The sequence below is a fragment of the Camelus dromedarius genome, chromosome 17 (genome assembly GCF_036321535.1).
Source record: "Camelus dromedarius isolate mCamDro1 chromosome 17, mCamDro1.pat, whole genome shotgun sequence".
Taxonomy (NCBI): Eukaryota; Metazoa; Chordata; class Mammalia; order Artiodactyla; family Camelidae; genus Camelus; species Camelus dromedarius.
Genome location: NC_087452.1, coordinates 40,929,604 through 40,953,446, shown reverse-complemented (window position 1 = coordinate 40,953,446; position 23,843 = coordinate 40,929,604). Strand labels below are relative to the sequence as shown.

Sequence of the window (23,843 nt, the reverse complement as noted above, 5' to 3'; positions counted from 1 at the left end):
GTATAAAAGAATCATGTAGAGTTAGCAAGACAATGACCAGAAGAAAGAAAACTCAAATGGTTAAAATGGGACTGGGCATATAGGTGAAGATGGAGATATTTTATTTTTTATGTTATATCCTTCCCAACATTTTCCCCATCTGAGCTATTTGAGTTACCTGCATGTACATGTCACATTTATAGGACTGCAAAAGGATTGTAAAAATCCTTCAAAGGCTCAGAACATCCTCTGATTCAAAGTAGAGTTGAGGGGTGGGGATATAGCTCAATGGTAGAGTGTGTGCTTAGCATGCACGAGATCCAGGGTTCAATCCCCAGTACCTCCGGTTAAATAAAAAAAAGTAGAGAGTCAAAATATCAGATATAATGACAGGTTCTAAATCTCTTTGAGTCATAAAGGAAACAAGCTATTTGCAGTCCTAAGCCAGGAGGCCAGTGGCATGTGAATTATGATTTGACACTGGAAATCATGGAGACATGGAGTGATGGGCTAGACTTGCAAGGGAGGTGGGGAAACTACCTGTTACCATGCTTCTCTGAGGACTGGCTTGGGCTCAGCAGTCTCCCGGGTCCACTTCCCACTGAACAGACAGAAAACAAACACTTATGGGGAATCAGGTAAATCAGGGAGGATGGATGAAACCACACAATGGGTGTGGCTGCACTAGGGAAGCACTGAGTGCTGTGGTGCAAAGAAGGGCATGGTTATGAAGACTGGAAGTCACTGAGCTGGGAGGAGAGAGGGAGGTGTATGCATGTATGAAAGCACTGAGCGTAGCAAAGGGCTTTTGTTTCGTATTTATGACTTTATCTATAATTACAAAAGTTACATAACCTTACTGTGCTGGCCACCTTCAGTTTGCCCTCCAGATCTCTTCACCATCCTTCTCCATGAGTGCCTGTGAAGCTGATTCACATGGACGCCTCACTGGGGCCCCTTGAACTCTGGCTTCTGGTTGAATTTGGCTGATGGGAGGCACCAGAAAGAGACCCAGAGAATGGTGGGGAGTGAGGTCAGGGATCTCTTTCCCATCTCTCTTCCTGATGGTGGCCTTGTGCCACAGCTCCTGTCAGATGGCCCGTCCACACAGCTTTCTCTCCAGTTCTTTAGTAGCTCCCTCCCCTGCCCCTTCACATGTGGGATGTAATGGCACCCCACTCCCACAACCCCTGAGAATAGCACTCTCATTTATTTCTGTTACTGTAACTGTGCTTCAACTTTTGTAAAATATCCTTCAATACAACATCCTCAAAATGCCCAGTTTGAATGCATCACATGTTTCCTGCCAGGGCCCTGGCTGATAGAATCATTTATTAAATAAAGTTTAGAAAACAAGAAAAGGAAATGATCACCCACAAAACAAAGCTACCTAACACATTCATGTTACAACATTCTGGTGTACTTTTCCATAGTCTTTTCGTGAATATGTTTATATAACTGTCATTTGTGATGCATATGCAATTTTACCTTGTGATTAATTAATCACAAACTTTTTCACAATAATAGATGTCATTTAACGGTGTCTACCCTGTTCCAGGCAAAATCTTGAGTGTGTTGATATATATTATCTCATTTAATCCTCAGAGTAATCTCATGAGATAAATATTATCCTTGGGGGATTTCTGAAAGGAAATACTCAACTGGAATTAAGGTTAATTCTTCTCCTAAGAGGCAGAGGTAAATTAACCCTACATCTTCCTTTTACTAGTGTTTTGCTCTAGTTTTTCCTCCAAGCAAGGAGCCAAACTAGACAACCTGACCCTTACACTTTACCCTAACCGGTGAGGAAAGTCACAAAAGGATTATACCTGCACAGCCAAAACGTTTTAGCATGGATCCGGCCGTCACAAGCCAAAATGCCCAAGGTCCATGCTGAGGTTAGTGAGAGTTCTGAGCTATGGGCTAAGCAGAGTCAAACGCTTTAAATGGATTATCTTTCACAATTTCCCAAGAAAGCTACAGGGTAGATATTATTACATCACCCATATTTTACAGAAGAGAAACACTAGGGCTTAGAGAAATGGAGACACTTGCCTATGATCCTGTGAGTGCTGGAGCATCTCAACCCCAAACAATCACCACCATGCAATTCCACCTACATGCCTAGTTCTTCATACTCAAGCTAAGACATCCCACGGAGGTGAGAGGAGGGAGTCCGGAGGAGAAAGCCACACAGCTTCCAGCAGGGCTGGGCTGGGTTGATGGCACCCTCGGTGGGGGTGATGTTCTTCCCTCGACATCAGCGTCGCTGCCACCTCCCCATCCACATGTCACTCCCACAGGCATTCCACTGGCCCCACCATGTCACCCTCCCACTCACCCAAGCCAGACAGCCCAATGGTGGATGCATCCTACAGGAAGGGGCATCCATCCATCCAAATCCTTCATCCATTTTTGGGTGCTGGTTTGTATAACACGTTCCTAATTTTGGTGACACATAGCCATGCTTGTTAATGTGGGTTACAAAAATATATATATATATACTCTTCCTCCTTCATAGATCCCAAAAGAAAATCAGAAAGCAAAGGAACATGAACAGACTTTAACACAATTTGATCTCAGTCCAAAGCCAATCCCAAGATTAGGTTGCTAGCTCTTCAGAAAAACAAAACAAGAAACAAACAAACAAAAACCCTTGCATACATAAATTTCTGATTAAGTTAACTGGCCACAGGGAATTCAGAAAATATTTGGAGGATTTGCACTACAGCCTCCGATGGAGACAAGAGTTGAGCACATCATTTCTAGAAAAGTGCAATTCCTGACACAAAGTCCAGGGTTGCGAGCACCTATCAGGCCAGCCATCTGGTCTCCATGCCTTCATGCATTTGAAAGGAGGAAAACCACCTCATCACCTGAGCCACATATCTTGTACCTGCTCTCTGCCTCTTATTTGAACAGGAAAAGGTTACAAAAGGCCTGTACTCCATCCAAATGAAAAAACAGAGCAAGTTCCATAGTGGCAGGTCCAGCCTTGGAAGGACAGAAGAACAGGGGTGCCCCCAGCCCAGAGGACTTACCTGCCTTCTGGTAAGATGGCTCCAGGCAGCAGCCCTGGGTGTACCTCGTGAAACTCTCCGCAGAGCAAGTCCCTCACGGAGTCCGAGCTCCTGCTCCTGGCAGTTGAAGCCCTTCTAGGAGGGGCGGCTCCAAAGCTGGGTGGAGAGCACGGAGGAGGGCAGATGGGAAGAGAGCCAAAGTGATTTTAAAGAATCGTGTAGGAAACCCTGTAACTGGAGAAGTGACTGAGATGGTACTTACATTTATACTTTGGAAGCATCTGCCTTTAATCAGTGCTTAATCTAACTCTGCAGAAAGCATCATTAATAAAGAAACAGGTTGTTTTTTTTTTCCTTTGGTCTCATCCAAGTGGGTGCGAAAATACAGAAAAGTCTATCTGAAAAGCCATGCTGTTTCTGTATTCAGCTTAGTCTGCAGGCTGCCTAACTCGGGGCCCCCTAGGGTCCTGCCCCCCAGGACCTCCCAAGGTCCACAATGTGAAACTGTTCACAAAGCACCCATTCATTTCCTCCTCCTTGCTTTTTTCTTATGCCATCAACACTTGGGTTCAGACCTATGAAAATACATGTTTGCTTATGTGTTTGTCGTAAGGGACACTAAGAAGACCCCTTGGCCACCAAAGCAACATTGCAATGGACCTGTCACCATACCCAAAACTCTCCCATGTAGGCTTCTGTTTTGTTAATTCTTGGGGAAAATTGAAATTTCTCTGGGCAGTGTAAGCATAAGAAATTCTCAACCACGTCACCTTCCAGAGGCTAGCTGAAAGCCAACTGAGGTAAAAGACAGAGGACGTGTGTTTATAAGAAGTCAGGAGGTAGGAAGTAGGTATTTAAAGGAGTGTCGGATTGGAATCACAGGCAGATTTTGGTCCTGCCAGAAAGGGCACTGAATACTAGTCAAAAGAACTGGGCTCTACCACTGTAAGCTGTGTGATATTGGAAGGATCATTCAATTTCTCTGAACCTTAATTTTCTTCCTATAAAATGGGATAATCTTTCAAATCACCTTAGTCTTAAGAAGCAAATGTGATAACAGCTGTAAAAACACTTTGCAAGCACTAGATATAAGTACCTTAATTTAACAGAGAAAAGGCCTGGTTGCTTTTCTCCCCCTACTGACTCAACATCTGGACCCCATGGAAAGGATGAAATCACAGACATCGGATGGGATTAGAACCAGGCCTGGCACAGCGTATATGACCTGACTTTTTAAGGCAGTGATCAGAAATTCTAAACCTTTGTCTGATTTCAGGGTGACTCTCGGAATAAGGGAAGATCAAAGAATAAGCGAAATACTTAGAGTTAATAAGCATTTTTTACATGGATAAAAATGTGTGCATTTGAAGAGGTAAAGGAGGCCTCTAAATCCATTATCTTAAGAGGCCTGACCTTTTTTTAATATAAACTCTTTGCAAATATTATTTTCCTAAGCTATTAAGTCAGATTCAGACTTCCCACTCTGAAGTTTAAAAGAATCTTTCCAGCTCCATCTTCAAGCAAGTGAAAATGATTCGAAATGTAAGGACTGAAGTGACAAAGAGTAATACAAAAACACAGGCTGCCTAAGCCATTTGGGGTTTGCGTTCAGGACTTTCCCCAGACTCCCCTCTCCTATGGAGAACTTAGGGAAGGCAAACATGCATTTGAAAGATGGAGCAGAGCACCTGTGCTGGATCCTCCTTGGAAGATATGCCAACACCAGAGCACCCACATTTGCATACCTCAAGCCATACAGCATCGCCGCTTCCCTCAAGTGCTGCAGGCAGCAAGACCTTGCCAGTCTCACCACCATCTGATACGCTGATCAACTTCAGCATCAGTGGCCAAGTATGGGGCAGCGGCTTCAGCAGCAGCCACGCCTCCCATCTGTTGATTTAGCAAAGATGACATTGAACCTCCACTACTGCAGAGCAATACCAAAACAAGACCTGAACCTTTGAGTAGCCTGCAGTCTCTTTATGACAAAGAAAGGTGTACACAGAACTATAAAGCAAGAAAGAGAGCATCAGGGAGTTGAAAGCAAGATGCAAACAGAGGCCTTCAGAGCATGGAGCAGAGAGAAACTCAAGTTATACAAAAGTACAGCTCTATTATTATTTGAGAACCAGTATAGTGTAGAGAGGAAACACATACACACACACATCTTAGAATCAAAGACTTGGTCTGAATCCCATCTTGTTCTGCCACCTAATAGATCTGTGATCAATCTTTTTGTAAAACTTCTCTGAGCCTCAGTTTCTTCATCCAGAAACTGATAAAACCTACTGCACAAAGGATTCGTGAGATTAAAATATTCAGGAGATAACACTTTGTAAGGTACAAGCTGAAATAAATGCATGTGTCTGCAGTAAGAGTTAGCATTTATATATGGCATCTTCCACTAACTACCATGTCCCTATCCTTCACATGCGTACAAATACACACACACTCCAAATTCTTTATACCCACCACAGCCACAACCACATTTAAGCTCTAGGAGGTCGTAGCTACAGAGGATTGCTGACTTACTTGTGCAGGAGGGAGGAGGGAAGAGGTGGTGGGGAGGAGGGAGGGAAGGAACAAGGCAGGCAGATAGGCACGCCGCCAGCCTGAGGCTGGGATAGGTGGCCAAGTCTATAAGGAAGGCCAATGAAGGGACTGGCTGGAAGTCAAAAAGGATATAATTAACTTAAGAATTACAATAAACTTGTAGCCACGCTTAATAGGTTTCAAACATTTTTCAATTTACCCTGGCTTCATTCTTCTCCGTTTGCTCTTGTTGGGGAGGAAGGGAAGAGGAAAAGACAACATAAAGTCTTAAAGAAGCAGCACCACCAAGCTTGTAAAAGGGAGGAATGGGTCTAGGTTTTGAACAAAAACTCAGTGGCTTGCAGTGACATCAGATATCTGCACAGTCACTCCTTAGGGAACACAGAGGAAGGGAGTTGAGCTATAGTGACAGGAAGAAACACATCTGAACTGACTGTGAAGCTGCTGTCCTGACCTCCTCCTTCCCATCCTCCCTCTCTGCCCCCTCCCCAACATCCCTTGGAGGCTGAAGGTGGTCCAGGGGATGCAGTTCAGTGTCCCCTGAGATGACATGTCAGCTTTCTTTCTCTGCTTTTTCCTGATGAGGCAGAAAGTGGATGTTGCTATTTCTACAGCAAATTCAAAGTCTTCTGGAAATGAATTCACAATGTACCTGGAAGAGATACAATATCTGCTGAGGCTCAAGTTCAGAAATAGAATGACTGGGCGTCACAGAAATCGGAAGACCTTCCTCCTCAGTTCACCACGTGGCCCCAGGTTAACTGCTTCAAGTCAAAACCCTAAACTGGCTGAGACTCAGTTCTCTCTCCACGAGCACAAAACCTCCCTGGCTACCTCCATGTAAGGTGGCTCAACCAAAACCCCCAGGCGTGCTTGAACCTGTGGCCATCTATTACATTAAAAGAATGTGTCCTTTTATCTGTAGTGCCTGTGTTAGCTGCCTGTCCCTCTGCTGTCACCTGTGTCCACTCCTGCCGCCCCTTGCTTCTGGCCCTGGAGGAGCTCTCTTGGCCTTCCCTGACACCACTGGACCCTCAATTCTTTCTATTCATCTAAATTTCCTACTGCCTTTCCTCTCAGAAATGAGAAAAACTTCTTTAGATGTCTGAGTGTAACAGCTTCAAAGATGCCCCTCTCTATTTTTTTACATGCCTGCCCTTGGGGTCTTAACTGCCATCTCAAGCAATTTATCTGAGTATTTTTTTCAAATAAATAATATGCTTTCCCCAAAAGAAATTTTAGTAAAGAAATATGTCTCCACTTCATTGGATTCCCATAATTTTGAATTAAAGGGAATGTTGTCTTCTTTTATTTGGTCTCAATTTTACATTTAATTTTAGAAATTAAAATAAATACCAGAAATCTTAATTTTTTCTTCCCTCTGAGGCCTCATTTTTAAGACATTTTAGCCAAGAGACACCTTGAAGTGAGAACATGAGTACAGGCTCCTAGATGCCTGGAGAGTCAGACCTCTGAGGTCTGTCCACAGTTTCTCCCTCCTCAGCTCACTCTCTGGGATGATCTGTGTCTTGGGCAGTGCTGCCTCTTAGTGCCTTGGCTCCTTGGAAGTCCAGTGGGACCCCTCCCCCAGCACATTGTTTCCTTCTGAAAAGGGGTCATCGTGCTGGGCTATGGGCACACTGACCATGGGATCTTAAATGTGCCCTCCGAGCCCTGGGACCTTGCTCAAGAGGAGGGATCTGCACTGGGTGCTCCCCCAGCCCCTCTGAAGGTCCAGGCTTCCCTATCTCCCCATCCTGAGCCCCAAACTCCACCATCGGGGAGCTGACCAGGCTGCAGGTAGAGACAGATCTGCCTGCTATCAGGGCCTCTTGGGGACCCAGGGTCTTATAGCCTCAGTGACTCAATGCTATGGTCCCTGCTGCCCCAGTTCTGTTATTACCACTCCAGCCTCAAATCCAGAAACACAAGTGTGTGATGAGAGTCCCTGAGAGTCAAGGTGTGCATTCATATGCACTCGATCACTCATACACACACACAGACACACACAGACACACACACACAAACACACACACACACACACACACACACACACACACACATGCAACTACATACAGCCCAGCAGAATACAGCACTGAAAGTAAATAGACCCAGAAGACCTAAAACTTCACTGGGGCCACTGCCTGACTTCCTCTGCAAGGTTGGGCTGTCCACACCCTAGAAACCTTGGGGTTAAGGAAAGAAGGCTCACAGGTCAGGTGATCCCAAAGATAAGATAAACTAGCAAGCAGGCAGACAAAAGGCCCCTAACAAGCACTAGCCTGGATAAGGTTCACATCCCTGACCTCACCTTACCTGCCCTCATGCCAGATTGCCCAAATCCACACCTGTGTGCCCACAGGGCCCCTGCGTAGGCTGCCCTCTCCTCTACTGCCTCCCCAAATCCACAATGACATTCAGAACTCAGTTTCAGTCCTTTCATCCAGGGAGCTTTTCTCACAGCCTTACTGTGCTGACACTGACAAATACTGTCCCCTCCGTCCTCCTCTGACTGCTTCGTGTTGGATAAGTCTCATCTCCCCAGTTAGGCTGAAAGCTGGTCCAGGGTAAAGACAGTACCCTCTTCCCTTGCACCTCTCAGCACCCAGCTTGGAGTTCATGCTCATAAATTAACACTTAAGCTCCCTATTAAATGGGATAAGGATGCTAGAGGAGAGGTGGCTCAGCTGCTTCCAGAAAGACACCAGTGCTTCAAAGCTCAAGAAGGCAGGAGGAGGGAGGAAAAGTGGAGGGAGGGAGGGAAAACACTCGCTAAAAGCTTATGGAATACACAAAAGAGCTGAGCATCAGAACAAAGACTCATTTAAAAGGGCAAAGGAAACACTAGATGGCTGTTAATGGTGAACTGAATATGATAAATTATTACTTAAATCACTTGGTTTCACTCCTTGTTATTATGTACAGTTAATTGGAGGGAACAAAATGCTGGGCCTGCCTGAATGAGGAGGGGAGGTGGGAGCAGTCTCAGACTTGTAGCTTCTCCAGGACCACAAAGCCATCATGCAGAGATGACAGGTATTGGGCCAACCTCCCTCCCCAGCCCCCTGCAGTGGCCAAGGCCCATTTACCAACACTCCGATGCCCCTTTGGCTGGGGCTGTTGGCAGACAGGTGGCCTAAGAGAGAGAGAATCAGAGGGGTGGGCTGAGTGGCAGGAGATCACCTCAAGATTCCCCAGGCTTTGAACACCAGCTTTGCCGCTGCTGGGCCCCACTCAGATGTCTCGCACCCTAAAGAAAGCCAAGTGGCCTCAATAGCAGATTTAATTACTATTCAAAAACTTGGATTTTGACTCTGTTTTTCTTCTTATGTTTCTATTCTATTCATCATATTCATGAGTTCCTACTAAATTATAAAGCACTTAGACACAGAAATGAGTAAAACACAGCTTCTATCTTCACTCAGTTGAGAGGGTATATACAAGCATATTGAACTCACTGTGGGCTGCATAGAAAAAAAAAACCTTTCAAACATTCACTTTATGACAAAGAATGTGTTATAGTCTGGGAATAAATTAATATTTCCATGGTCAAAGACAGAAGAGGCAAAGTGAATCTGACACCATCAACAAAGAAAGAAATTAAGAAACATATAGAACTGTTACAGACCTGGATTTCACAAGTAATGCTTATACGACAGTTATTAGCAAGACCTGGAGAGTTACAGTTACATGATATGGCAGATGACATTCAAATGTGGAAGTCCACGTGTCTATGAGACAGTTTAACAAACATTAGCAAAAGACACTTTTATGATTACAGAACTAGAAAAAGAGAGTTTTAAGACATAGCACAGGTAGAAGTTTGAAGGCCATGTTCCTTTTCCTAAACACTCATATAAATTTATATTTAATTTTATGTTTAAAGACTATTCTCAACCTTCAGTTTTATCACACACACAAAAAATTAATTGCTATATTCCTTTCCATGAAGCTTTTGTGTAAATAAATGTACTCTCAAGAGAAAAAAACTTTTTCACAAGCCTGTTAATTAGAGGCTCACAGGTTCTTCTTAAAGTCAGGAGTCAGTACTGAAACTATATGTATACATATATACATATCTCAAATCAAAATGCTAACAAAGAAAGGAGTATGAGATAATGGCTTTTATATAAAGAAAATGTGAAGCTTCAAGATGACCCTGGAGTGACATTTCCATCAGTATAGAGAGTTAGATACCTTAAATAATTCTTGCAATTGAAACAACTAAAATATTGGATAAAATATTAAAAGATGAAGAATTAAAACATTTAAAAAGCTCTGAGAACTTTAGAGGTAAAGAGATAATAGAAGGCCTTGGATGGAAGAGAGTGTTGGCACTACCTTTTACTGGAAGGGTCTCTGCCACACCCTCAAGACCTTATGCGTCCATTTAGATGACCACACAGAGTGTGGAGCAGGACAGAAGGTCTGGGGCCCTCTAAAGTGGGATGTTTAAGAGGAGTCCACTGTGTAAAACTGGAGCATCAAAGGGCCATACCTACAAAATAAGGTGAGCAAGAGATAAAATTTGCCTCTAGAAAGAGGCTAGCAGACACAAAAACAAATCCTTTCTGGAGAAATTCAACTTTTATCCCGACCTCAAGCAATTCCCACAAATAAAGTTTTAATAAAAATTAGCAGTTCACAATCAAAATCATAAAACATAGAAGGAAATAAGTCACCATTTGTGAGAGCCAGTCAAAACAATGGACAACACAAAGATTTCAGGTACTGGAATTATCAGACAGAAAATTTAAGAACTAACAGAAAGCATATGAGGGAACAAGAGACTGTAAAGAATGATCTTGGCAAATTTTAAAGTGAAACAAATAGAATGACTAGGATTTAAAATATTTAGCAACTGCAAGTAGAAATGAATATGTAGGTTAAATAGCAGATTAGACACACAAGCAGAGACAAATTTTTAAATGGAAGGTAAATATAAAGAAATTAAACCAAAGTGCAGCACAGGAACACAAAATGATGCAAAACAAAAAGAGGAGTTAAGAGACATGGAAGATAGATCAAGAAAGTCTAATATTAGTCCAATTAAATGGGCACTTAGGTTATTTCTGTATTTTGGCTATTGTGAATGAAAATTTACCATCTTTTAAATACAAATTTCAATAGTGTTAAGCATTCACATTGTTGTGAGACCAACCTTCAGAATTCTTTTCATCTCGCAAAACTGAAACTCTGTACCCATTAAACATCTCCCTATTCTCCCCTCCCTCCAGTCCTGCCAACCACCATTCTACTTTCTGTCTCTAAATTCACTACTCATAGGTACCTCATATAAGTAGAATCATACAGCATTTGTCTTTTTGTGACTGGCTTATTTCACTTTGCATAATGTCCAACAATCTCCATTCTTTACTCCTTTTCTTTTTCTTACCATCATTTTCTCCTCAACTTATTTGGAAGTTACACATCCTAATTCCAATCAAAGTTCCAAAAAGAAATAATAGAGACAAAGATAAAAAGACAACAAAGTGCATTATAATAACGGAGAAATTCCCAAAATTGTTAGAAAAACACAATATTTGAGTCCAAGAAGCTCAATAAATCCAAAGAAAGATTTTTAAATCTTTTAAAAAAAACCTTTACAACATCCAAGGCAACTAGGTTTTGAAAGCTGCCACAGAGAAAAAACAGATCATGTACCAATGAATGGACAACTGAATTGATGGCTGACACCTCAGCAGCAATAAAGGAATACAGAAGGGAACAGAATAAAATGCCTAATGCACTGAGAGTGAGAAAAAAAACAAAAACCTGTCAACCTAAAATTCTATGCTGGTAAAACTATCTTTCAAGAACAACAGTGAAATACAGACAATTTCAGACAAAAACTAAGAAAAGTTTATCATAAAAAGATCCTCCCTAAAGAAAATCCTAAAAAATACACTTCAAGCTGAAGAAAATTTTTCCCAGATAGAAAGGCTAAGACACATGTAAAAATGATAAGTAAAAATATATTAATATGTGGCTTAACTAAGCAAACACTGACTCTGAAATTAATAATAACGCTAATGATAATAATGATGATGATAATAATAATAATAATGCCTAATTTGAGGGGTGAAAAGGAAGGCTAGAAGTAAAACATTGGATAACTGGGAGACGATCATTGTCTAATTCAGCACGGGGATTAAAATGTTAACTTCAGACTAGTGTAGGAATGTTAAAATAACTTGCTAAAGAAATAGACACAGAAAGTGCAACTTATAACTTTTATTTATAATAGCCAAGATATGTAAACAACCTAAGAGCCCATCAATAGATGACTGGATAAGGATGTGGTACATATACAATGGAACACTACTCAGCCATAAAAAAATAAGAAGACCCCGCCATTTGCAACAACATGAATGGACTTTGAAGGCATGATGCTAAGTGAAATAAGTCAGATGGATAAAGACAAATACTATATGATTTCATTCATATGTGGAATCTAAAAACAGAAAGAAACAAACAAAAAATTGAGCAAACAAAATAAAACAAAACCAAACTCACAGATACAGAGAACAGATTAATAGTTACCAGAGGGGAAGGGGATTGGGGGTGGGTGAAATGAGTGAGAGGGGTCAACTGTGTCATGATGGGTGGTAACTAAACTTGTGATCACTTTGTACTGTATACAAATGTTGAATTATAATGCTGTACACCTGAAACTTACATAATAAAAAAGATGATAAATTTTGTTATGTGTATTTTACCACAATTTTTTCTTTTTTAAAAAAAGACAATAGAGTTGGTTTAAAAAATAAGAAAACAGAAAGTGCAATATAAAAAGAAACATAATAAATTAGTAGAAATATATCAGTCTATCAGTAACCACTATAAAGGCAAATAGGCTGAACTCTCCAGTTTCAAATAACATTGTATTAGATTTAAAGTAAAAAGTCCAGTTATATGCTTGTTATGAGATATAACTAAAAGAAAACAGAAATACTGAAAGTTAAACAACAGAAATACATATACTATCATAAACCAAGTTCCCATATTTATGAGGATTGTTTCCATTTTCACACACTCAAAACCATCCACTCACACTTCATGTAAGACATTTTTGAATGCAGGGGACTTGACTGAAGGCCTGGAGAGACGAGGGCAGGGGTTTTATGTAACAGGAAAACAAGCCATTTCACATCAAAGATTGCACACTCCTGATCTGAACAGCTCTTTGGTCACCTTCCCCAAATCCCCCATCTCACACGATCTCCCTGGTTCTCCTATCTCCCTGTCTCATTTGCACCAGGATCAGCTCTTCCTGCTCTTCATGCTGAGCAATTCAGCTTTCTCCAGGCTCTCTACCCAAATCCAGGCTTTTTACTTACCAAGAGCCTTGCTCCTCAGAAGGTAGTGATTTATCATTACATGTATGACTAGGAGTAGCCAGGGAGATATTTAATATCTGTTCAGAGTGTGGATCATTTCAGAGCAGTGGTTCCTAAACCAGGAATGAGATATAAGCTCCCTTAAAAGTTTCTCTTCAGAGATAAGATGTCCTATGGTGAATTTAGATCCATAAAGCATTTCTGTTCAATAACAGAGACAACAAAAGGAATTATTGAATTGTTGCTGAGTACATAGTAGTTACTAAAAAATAAAAACAGAAAAAAAAGAAGAGTGGGTTTCTGCTCCACTCTGAATTTCCACCAGCCTAGACTGGTTCTTATAAGTTATCTGAAATGTTACCACAGTTGCCTCTCTGGCCAGCCTGCCTCCCAATCCTCCTGCCCTCCATCCACCCTGCACATGCCACTTCGGAGACCAGAGCTGCTCAGAAGGCCTGGAGGACTCCCCATTAGCTACTGATTGAGTTACATAATCTTGAACAAGCATCTTAACCTCTCTGTGCCTCAGTTTCCTCATCTGTAAATTAGAGAAAACAGTCATTGACATGAGGTCATGAGATTGATATGAGAATGAAGAGTTAATATTTGAAAAATATTTAGAACATTGCCTGACACATCATAAGTGCTCCACAGATGTGAGCCATTACTATTGTTAGTGTTATTTTTCTTTTCGCTCAGTCTTGTTTTGGTCATAGTTACCTACCCTTCAGATAAAGCTGCACAGTATGACTCTACCCTCACCTGCCTTTCTGGACTCATTTCCCACTCTAACCCAAATTGGATCATCTCCACTCCCTTGAACGTGCCGATGATTGCACTTCTGCACCTGTACTCACTGTATCTTCCACTTGGGATGCAGGGTGTTTTTTCTCTCTACATATTGATTAACAAGCAGATTGGCCATTTTTTAAAGACATAACTCCAGTGTTACCTTCTCTCCAGTCTTTCCTCTTCTTGCTACCACCCTGTGTCACAATGTGTCACTTCTTTCCAGGAATATGTGAATAGTCAAACTGCCCTCAGCCTCTCCCCACCATCACCATCCTGGATGCTTCCAGAAAACTTTTTCTCCTTCGAAGAACATTCTCTGATTGTCTGTGATGTGCCAGGCACTGTGAGAACCTTCTACAATGTTTCATTACTCATCGCAGCCACTCACACAAAGCAGGTATTATCATCCCTATTTTACAGAAAAGAAAACTGGTGCTCAGTGCCCAGGTCACAGAGCTGGTGGTGCAGGGGCCAGGATTTCAAACCAGGCCTGCTCCCTCCAGCATCCACTGTCCTTCCACAAGAGTTCTCTGTGCCACGTTTGTGATTCTTGCCAGTTCTGCCTGCCACCCATATAACAATTAGCTTACTATTTTTACTTAACTCAAGTCAGCTTTCCATCTTAAATATATTTTTCTAAAGAATCTGTATGTCACCATTATCCATTAGAAACCAGTAATACTTGCCATAAATAGAAAGTAATCCTAAAAAAAGTAATACAGTGAAGACAACATGATGTGATCAGACTTTAAACACAATGAGCAAGGATAAAGACAAGCCCCTTATCATCGTGGCTCACAGGCCTGGTGGGGTCTGGCCCTGCCCTCTCCAGCCTCCTGTCCCTTCATTCTTCCCCTTGCCCTTTCCACTCTGGCCACAACAGCTTTCTTTCTGTCCTTACTGCTCTCCAAGTCTCTACAGGATTTTTGCACACGCTGTTCCCCCACCCCAACCTCAGAACCCTCTTTCCCACCCTCTTAGCTCACCTGAACTCCTTCCAGTCTAAGATATTTTCTTGAGAAAACCTTCACAGACCTCCCTGATTGGGCCAAATCCTCCCACTCTCAGACCTTAGAGCACTGGGAGTCTCCCCCTAGAACTTATCCCAATGGCAGTTTTCCATTTGTTTATGAGATTGGTTAACATCTGTCTTTCCCTCCAGATTATGTAAATTGCACGAGGGCTCTGACCATTCCTGGTTTTGCTCACCATTAAATTTCCATAATCAGGCACGGTGCCTGATACTTCGTAGGCACTTGATGGTATTTGTTGAATGAATGAGTGGATGAATGAATGAGTGGATGAATTAATGAGTGAATGAATCTTAGATTTTTGAGATATAAAGTTGTAGAGTCCTGCAATTCCTTGTGGATATAACTTTTATCTTCCTTATTCAGCCTCTCTGTTTCCATTTTGATAATGAGGCATGGGAGATACTGCAAGCTTTCTTCAGTGAGGCCAGAACTGCTTCCTGGGACCACAAAGGCACAGCAGGGTGTGCTGCTCCCAGGTTTTGAGAATCAGAGCTTTCTGAACCTTTTGAGTACTCGAGACACTATCATTTCCATATCCATTTTCAGCAGACCTCCACCATGTCATTCATGTGAGACCATGACAGGCAGGGACTTCAACACATAAAAATAAACACATAACTAATAAAATTTTCAACGGACTTCCATCAACCTTTTAAACTTCACCGTTCATAAAATACTTCTCTGCTAAGTCTGCATATAGCTCCTCTGAAATCTCTTCTAACTTTTTTTCTCCATCACCAGTGCCAATCCTGCTCCCGTCCTCTGGCATATGGACCATTATAATAGACCCCTCCAGCCCTTGTCTTCTCTGATCGATTCTCTACACAGTCAAAAATTCATATATGGGCAGGTTATCGCTTAGCTAAAAAAACGGAAGTCTCCCAATTCACTACAAAATCTCTTCAAGAATTCCCCAGCAAACATTTAAGATCCTCCTCAGCATGGCACTAACCTCACCACTTGGCCTCTTTCCTCAATAAGAAAGCTGTTCTGTGGTCACCCTGAGATTTAACCCAGGCCTGCAGCATGCCAATAGCCCACTTCCAGAGGCAAAGTGGTTTTTTAAACATCTTTCCAAGGAGAGAAGTTAATGGGTGAGCAGTGCAACAAAATACCCAGAACCAGTGCAGTCAACTGTGTACAGTGATCTCAGTCATTAAGGGGAATCAGGAGATGCAGCTACTACATGTGCTGACAGCAGGAGCCCAGGCAGGCCACTTCCCTCTCCAAGTCTGCAGTATGGAGACTACAAACTGAACACCATGGGAAAGGCAAGAGGACAAGGAGAGACGTGTGAGAGTCTTCAGGTGTCTCTGAACCCAGGAGAGTTATGGGGGTTTTCTGCGTTTCTGGTAGGTGATTGTGTCTAGCAGGGAGGAACAAAACTTGACACTGATCGATCTCTGGTCTTCCTTTGTCTACTTCCACCCTTCTCCCTACATCTGTCTGCGTGCGTCACAATTTCCAACGTTACAGTTCACTTTATGTGGCTCCTTATCTTCTCATTCAGAAAAACCTTAATCTCATCAACCACAAGCCTTCTCTGGAGTTGGACCTTCCATCTATTATGGAAATTCTTATTATCCAAGAATGTCACTTCCTGACCTGATGGGCAAATGCAAAGAGTGCAGCTGTCTCCCCTTCCACCAAAATTACATTTCCCAGAAGTAGTTCAGAAAAACAGACCTGGAAAATGGCTTACAGTTGGCTCCAATAGGAAATACAGCTCTGCCAGCTGAGGAAAAAGTGGCAAACTTGAAAACCAGGGGAAACCAGTGGCTACCGGGCCCAGCACCATGTGGTATCTTTAGAGATAGGTCTTCAGGTTCTCTTCTTATACTCTTCATCTCTGGAAAGGGCAGCAGGCCATCTGACTATGGCAGATTTGGGGGGGGTCAAGTGCCATGGTGGCCTTCCGCAAGGCAAAGAAGGAGGCAACAGGGCAATCCACAGGGAGAATTCCAGTTCAAAAACCAAGAGGGGCAGAGAGTGCTCCCATTCAACCTGAGACGTTCTAGTGAGGGAGATGAATCTGACAGGGAGAGAAAGTGAGGTGGCATTAGCTCAGAACCACAAGAATAAGTATAGGTCAAAAGTAGAGACTGAGGCCAATACTAGGTCCTGTTTGGAGCTGTTAGGGCCAAAAAGCCGAGTGCTCAGGGGGAAATGGTAGTCCTGTTGCCTGCTCTGTTGGGACCACACCTGGATGAGCTCAGGATGCAGAAGTCCCGGAACCTTTAATGAGTGTAAACAGCATTTTCCACAGAGCAAGAGGAAATTAGCTTCACTCTCAACAAAGTGCATAAATCGTCCTAGCCCACGAAGCAGCATTTTTCTTAATGGTTTAATGGCCCTGGGTAAACAGTAGGTGAGCCCCTGGCTTAAATAGAGAAGTCTGAGTTTGTACAATATAGGCCCTTGGAGTTAGTAAAATAGGGAGGGAGGTGCTTCAAAGCTGATAGTCCTATATGAACTTAAAGGCAGAAGAAAGAACTTTGCGGGTTGTCTGCTGAAACAAATTTAAAGAAAGGTTTCGTTTATTCAGGGAAGGAGATTTCTCTAAAAATAGGAAATCAGCAGAAATACAGTGGCAAGTAGCATGTGGTTACCTAAATGTGTCATGCTACACAATGAAGGTGGTTGATGGCCCAGGACAGAGTTGGGGCAGGAGAGGGAAACCAGGAAGGAAGAGCCCCAGCCCAGGGTCAGAAGCCTGGGTGGGCCAACCTGTAGTATCTACCACTGTGAACCTGTGGAGTCCCTTCTGGGCCTTGGCTTCCATATCCATGAAGTGCAATAATAATGACAGAACCAACACTTACTGAGACCTTCCTCAACATACCACATGCATGTTCCAAGTACTTTAGCTGGATTACTTCATTTAATTGTCAGAATAATCTCATGAAGTAGGAGAAAAAAAGGTCTGGCTTCTCTTGAAAAATCAGAAAATCTGACAACGTTGGGTACCAGTCCAACATGGCAGAATAAGCCAGCGCTGAGCAGAAGCCAGGTTGTTTTAGATGAGGCCATCAGCCGCAGCCCTTACATGCCTCTTGTCCCGCTTATTTTGCTCAAGGCACTTAGTACCTGAGTGGCTCTTGCAGCCTGTGGGCCTAAGGCCCCCGGATTACATGGTCTCAGTGATTTCTCCTCCATGAAAGCTGATGCTCTTTTCTCTGTGTCACTTTGTCCAGAGTGGTCAGGCCTCAGACAAAGAGCACAGGACACTGGACTCCCCCACTTGAGGACTCCCAAGAAGCAGAAACACTGCGGACTGAGAAGGGCACTGCTGTGCCCTATAAGATAGTTTCAGTGGACACTGGGTCCTCTACAGCCTGCCCTCCCCTGTGCTGGGAGCTTGAGTCTCACTCGAATGGAGAAAGGAAGTAATGGAAGAATGAGCAAGGAAATCCTGAAACCCCCAAGGGCTAGGCTCAGACAAATGATAACCCATCTATTCTAGGAGCAAGAAAAGGCAATTACTTAACCTCTCTATGCCTCAGTTTCCTCACCTATGAGTTAATAATAGCTCCTAGCTCACAGGGGGGTTGTGAGAAATAGAGTAGAACCCCTCTGAGTTACTAAGGACTCTGAATTTTCTGGTTCTAGCCTTTGGCCATTATGAATGACCAGTGGTTTCATGGAAGAATGATTTCTCTCTATTTAAAAAACAAAGCCACTTTCTGCTTAAGCTAAGCTTGTGTTGGGTTTCACCCACCAGGAAGTTAAAGACAGAAATTACTTAGAGATATATTTACACATTACATGTCCTTTGGTTCTATGTGCTTTTTCTATGTTCTGTTTCTAAATGGGCCTCTGGTGAAGATAATGATCAGTTCATTGATTTGTTCCCAGGAGAATGGGGTAAAATGAAGTCCTGCTCATCACATTTCTAATTCTTTTTAGTCTAATTACTTCGGGAAGGTTTCTACACGAGTCATCCTTCTCCAAGCTCTTCTTTCCTCCTGCCTGTGTCGGCTCCTTGACCACCAGGCCATAGGAGGAATCCCAGAGTAGTCCTGCTCTGTGACCAGCAGGTCTTTTTTAATAAGAGCTCTCAGACTGCACTCCCCAAGTTGGGCTTACTCATTCTTCAACTGAAGTCCCCCCATTGGAATGGTACCATGTCCAGCTAGAGATGTTCAGAGCCGCCTGTTATCTGGCTTTTCCTGGCTCTTCAACATTGCCTTCAATCAAATGAACTCTTCTCCCATCTTTCCACCATTGCTATTTTAAATAGGAAAGAGTCAGTTTCCGTTGTTTGCAACGCAAGAACTGATATGGTACCTCAGTGGTGAGAGCAAGGGAGTAGATGGGAAAGGGAAGTGTTTATATTGAATTGTTGAGAAAGGCCTTTCTAAGGAGGTGAAATTTATGCTGAGCCTTCAATAAAATGTGGGAACAAGGCAGATGAAGACCTGGGGAGGAGCATTCTAGGAAGGTAACAGCAAATGCAAATTTATTGAGGTGGGATAGTCAAGGAGCAGTAAGGAAGGCCAATGCGGCTACAGCCAAGTGAGGGAGCAAGAAAGTGGTTAGGAGATGAGGGCAGAGAGCTAGGCAAGAACTGAATCATGGAGTGTCTCTGGGCCGCAGTGAGGAGTTTGCTTTATGATGTGGCATTAGCCACCAGAGGGCCTGAACAGAGGAGTGATGTAAGCTGATTTTTAAAAAATATATCTTTCCGGCTAGTTGTCTTGAGAACTGACTGCAGGAGACAAGTGTAGAAATAGAAAAATGAATGAAAACACTGCTCCAGGAGTCCAGGCAAGAGGTGACAGTGGCCATGGCAGTGAAGGTAGAGAAGAGCAGACAGACTTATAATGCAGTTTTCAGGAAAAGCTGTCTTAAAGGACTTGCTGATGTGGGATGTGAGGGGAAGAGAAGGATCTAGGTAGACTGCTGAAGTAGATGGAGCTGCCATTTGCTAAGATGGGAAAAACTGTGGGCGAGATAGACATCATTTAATAGTCTGTATTAGTCATCTACTGCTACATGAGAAATGACCATAAAACTTAGAGGCTTAAAATAACAGTCAACTGTTATTATCTCACAGTTTCTGTTGGTCAGGAATTCAAATGTGGCTTACTAGGTGCTTCTAGCTCATGGTCTCTCATGAGGCTGCAGCCAAGACATGGGCTGTTGTCATCCAAAGTCTTGACTGGGGCTGGAGGATCTGCTTCACAGGTGGCTCACTCACTGGCTGGCAGGTTGTGCTGGCTGTTGGTGGGAAACTTCGATTCCCCACTACCTGGATCTTTCCACAGTCTGCTTGAGTGTCCACACACATGACAGCTGCCTTACCCAGAATAAATGATGTAAGAAAGTAAGGAAAAGCCACAATCTCTCTTATGGCCTAGCCTCAGAAGTCACACTTTGTTATTCCCACAGTTTCCTCTTGATTACACAGCTCAGCCCTATTCAGTGTGAGAGGAGACTACACAGGGGCGTGATCCCAGGGGGCAAGAATGACTAGAGGCTATCTGGTGGCTGGCTCCCACACTGTCCACACAGATGCCAGAAGGAAGTGCAGATACAGCCAGTAGGTGTGTCAGATGGACCCGACCAGCAGAGAGAAAGTGGAGAATAGGTAGGGCTGAAGTGGAGTGGTGAGGTTCTGAGAGGTACAAATGGGTCCAAGGGAGTGGTTCCAGATGTGTAGAATAGACTTCAGTGGGGCTAGATGTTCCCCATTCAAGGAAGAGTTTGGCTGGACAGACCCTGCTTCTGCCCTGTTTTTCAAACTCTTCATAGATTCCTGCTTGGAGTTCAGAATGTACAAAGGGACCCACCAGAGTTAATGAATGGGCGACATGACCAATTGAAGGAAAAGGAATTAATGGAAGTTCCAGCTAAAGATGTAAAGGAAATTGACCAAGGCTACTAATCATTGTCAAGGTGCAAGCATTTCTCTCTCTCTCTCTTTCTCTTTCTCTTTCTTTCTGATACACACACACACACACACACACACACACACACACACACACACCCCTCCTGTTTTACAGGGATCACTGTCACTCTGCTGGGCTGGCTAGTGGTACAGGCGTGCCTGGGGTCCATATCCCTAGCTTATGGCTTTTTCCTTACATGACAGGGTCTCTCCAACGCCTGAACTCTCCCAGAGACTCATGAAGGAATGTGGGTTGACTACTGAAGAAGGAAGTGATCTCCCCAACTCTGAGACTCAAAAGTTGCCTCCCAAGACCAGGCCTCACATGAAGGAGGCAGCTATCTGCCCATGTCATCTGAAAGACTCTAACTTCACCCCCAAGTTGGTCAACCTATGAAAACCATCAAACTCATTCTGTGCACTGACATTTTAGTGAATGCTAATTGATCAGCTTTACTGAGTCTTACCTTAAAAATGCAAAGACCAGAAGATTCCAGCCTCCAGCTGTCAAGTGAACCCTGTCAAGCAGGGAATACATGTCCTTTCAGCTGAGGCCCCAGACATCATGAAGCAGACAAGCCATCCTCATTGTTGCCCTGCCTGAATTCCCGACTCACAGGATCTGTGAATATAAGATGGTTGTTGGAGGACAATCAGTTTTGGGGTGATTTGTTATGCAGCAGTAAATGGAACAGACACATACAACCCATGCATCTGTCCACTAATATTGAAGTCACAAATTTGACATGACTTCCTCTAACAGCTTTTCAGAATTCTCTTACCAGGAACCAAGGAGGTGCCACTTTTGGAGAATGTGCTTAGAGCAGGGTTTCCTCCCTACTCATCCACACTCCTCACTTTAGCCAGGTCTGCTTTCTGAAAGAAGTGGACAGGCTAGGGTGTTAATTCCAGTGTGATATTAAACTCTCTGAAGTTCTGGGCCTCCTCTCTAAAATGAGAGATGGAGAGCAATTCTTACTGCATGGATCTGTTGGATGATCTAGGAAAGCAAAGGCGTAAACCTGCTCTGAGAACCCTTCAGCACACTTTAAGGATAATAATGAAGGCCACCTATAGCCTGTTTCCCCTCTCTGCCCACGCCACAGCCCCTCCTTTTGCCTTGAAGCCTGGTAGATATGGTCTGACTCTGCTGAAATAATTTTCCCAGCCCAAGCCATTAGCTCTGCAGAGCCTCACACAGCTGCCATCCTTCCCCTCTTGTTTTCACCTTTCCAATAAAAGCCTTGCCTCTTTTGATTACAGGAGAATTCTCCACTCTAATTGACTTCCAGGCATTAAAGTTTTACTGAGATGATCTCAGAGGCTCCCTGGGGAGAGGAAAAGTGCCGAGCATTGTCACCCTTAGGGCCCTGTTACTAGCAGAGAGTTTCTAAAACTGCTCTAACTTTTGGCAAGGCATCTTGTGGGGAATATAAAGAGGAGCTCAAAGCAAGGGAAGCACTCGATTCCCCTCTCCCCTTCAGCACCAAGGGGAGGGGCAGCTGGGTCTTGAGCTCCCTGACCTCTCAGTGAAAGCCAGCAAGCAGGACACAGACCTGGAGGTCCTCGCACCTACATTCCTGCCCCACCTCTGTTCATGCAATGCCTCTGCAAAGACACAAAGAAGTGAGAGGCATGACACCTGCCCTCGACAGGTCAACAATGCGCAGGCACATATGACCCATGTTGAGAAAATTTGGTGGCATAATTAGTCCTAAAGGAGGTAAGGTGGAGAAGGAGAGAGGAGCAAGAACTAGGGATGATTGAGAAAGGTTTCGTAGTAGAAAGGAAACAAATGCTAGACCTTTGAGAACAATAATAATAGTAAACACCCATACACCACTTGATCTGTGCCAAATCTTGCCCCAAGCCCTTCATATATCTTAACACATTTAATTTCAATATAATAACAACCCTTTGAGACAGATTCTACTTTCAGTGCCCTTTTCATAGACGAGAAAATCATGGCATGAGTAATTTCAGCTAGAAACTGAGCTAGTAAATGGGAGAGCCAGGATGTGGAGCCAGAAAGTCTGACTTGGGGTATGTGTTCTGCACTGCGCTGCCTTTAAAGGCATTCACGCAAGGAGAAGAGGAGAGAGGCCTTCCAAGCAGGAGACACTATAGACATAAAGACACAGAGATGGGACTGTGCTCTCTGTTCAGTGGCCTATCACATTTCTCCTCTGCCTCCTAGAAAAAAAAAAAAAAGAAATCATGTGTAGGGTTTTATATGCTTAGAAAGTTTCTGGAATAATAGACAAAAAATGTTATCAGTGATTACTTCTTAGAAATGGAAATGGAGAGGAGGAGAGAGATGGGAGGAGAGCTCTCACTTTTTATTTTCTACTCTCCAAATGTTAGAAAATGTTGCCTTGAATCACTTTGACAATTCCACATTGTTTTGTAAAAAATAAACAAAGGAAAGACTCTTCTCTCCATGTGCCCACTGTTTCCCTCAAGGAAATCGCTGCTATGTGCAGGGAGCAGACCAAGTCAGAGCCAGTCCCTGGGCTACAGGAGTGTGCTAGGAAGACGCACCTCTACATCCTGTCCTCCATCCACAGAGAGCCGATGACCAGCCCTCCTGACAGGAAGTGTCCATCACTCAGGCCCAGGAGTCCAGGCTCACTGCCACCCTCTCTTATCTCTTCTCTGAACTTCCCCAGCTTTCCACCCATCACCCCGTGTTTGCAGAGGTCACAAAGAAAGCTGCAGATCCATGTTTTGCCATTTTATTAAAGAGCTGTAAAAAATTGAGAAATTCCATGTAAACATCTAGATTTCTTTCTTCTTTAAACCAAACCAGATCATCTGGCAATTCTAAGTCTGCATTCTTTCCGAGCAACTTGGAAGCTGAGCTGGGGCTACTGCCCCTTTGACATGACTCAAGCTCTGTTTGCTCTGTCTTCACCATTCCTGATATTTTCACATTAAGGTCCAATGTCATTTAGATTCCATCCATGCAATTGTTTTCTTACAACTGGCATGCTTCCTTAGATACATCACCTGCTGGGTCCCGGTAAGCAGTTGAACTTGCGGTCTGTGGTTTAGACTGCAAAATAATCTCCAGTTGTTTCACAGTTCTGTTCTCCCCAAGATCCTTAAGTGATGAAACCAAGTCCAACACAGCCTTTGCAATTCACACATGCTCTAACAGTGAAGCTTTTCACCGAAGGCCTGATGAACTGACTCATCATAGTTAAGTAACAGAATAAAGACCTAGATTTCAACC

At 43.3% G+C, this 23,843-nt stretch overlaps 1 protein-coding gene across 1 annotated transcript in view; it reads right to left on the bottom strand.

Moving 5' to 3' along the window:
* Positions 1-23,843, bottom strand: part of SCN11A (sodium voltage-gated channel alpha subunit 11) — a 123,660-nt gene that overhangs the window by 71,574 nt on the left and 28,243 nt on the right. The window contains exons 4-6 of the mRNA XM_064496730.1: positions 21,076-21,230; positions 4,745-6,204; positions 3,021-3,155 (exon numbers count right to left, since the gene is read on the bottom strand). Coding sequence (XP_064352800.1) covers positions 3,021-3,155; positions 4,745-4,815 — 206 coding nt within the window. The 5' untranslated portion in view covers positions 4,816-6,204; positions 21,076-21,230. The remainder of the gene's footprint in view (positions 1-3,020; positions 3,156-4,744; positions 6,205-21,075; positions 21,231-23,843) is intronic.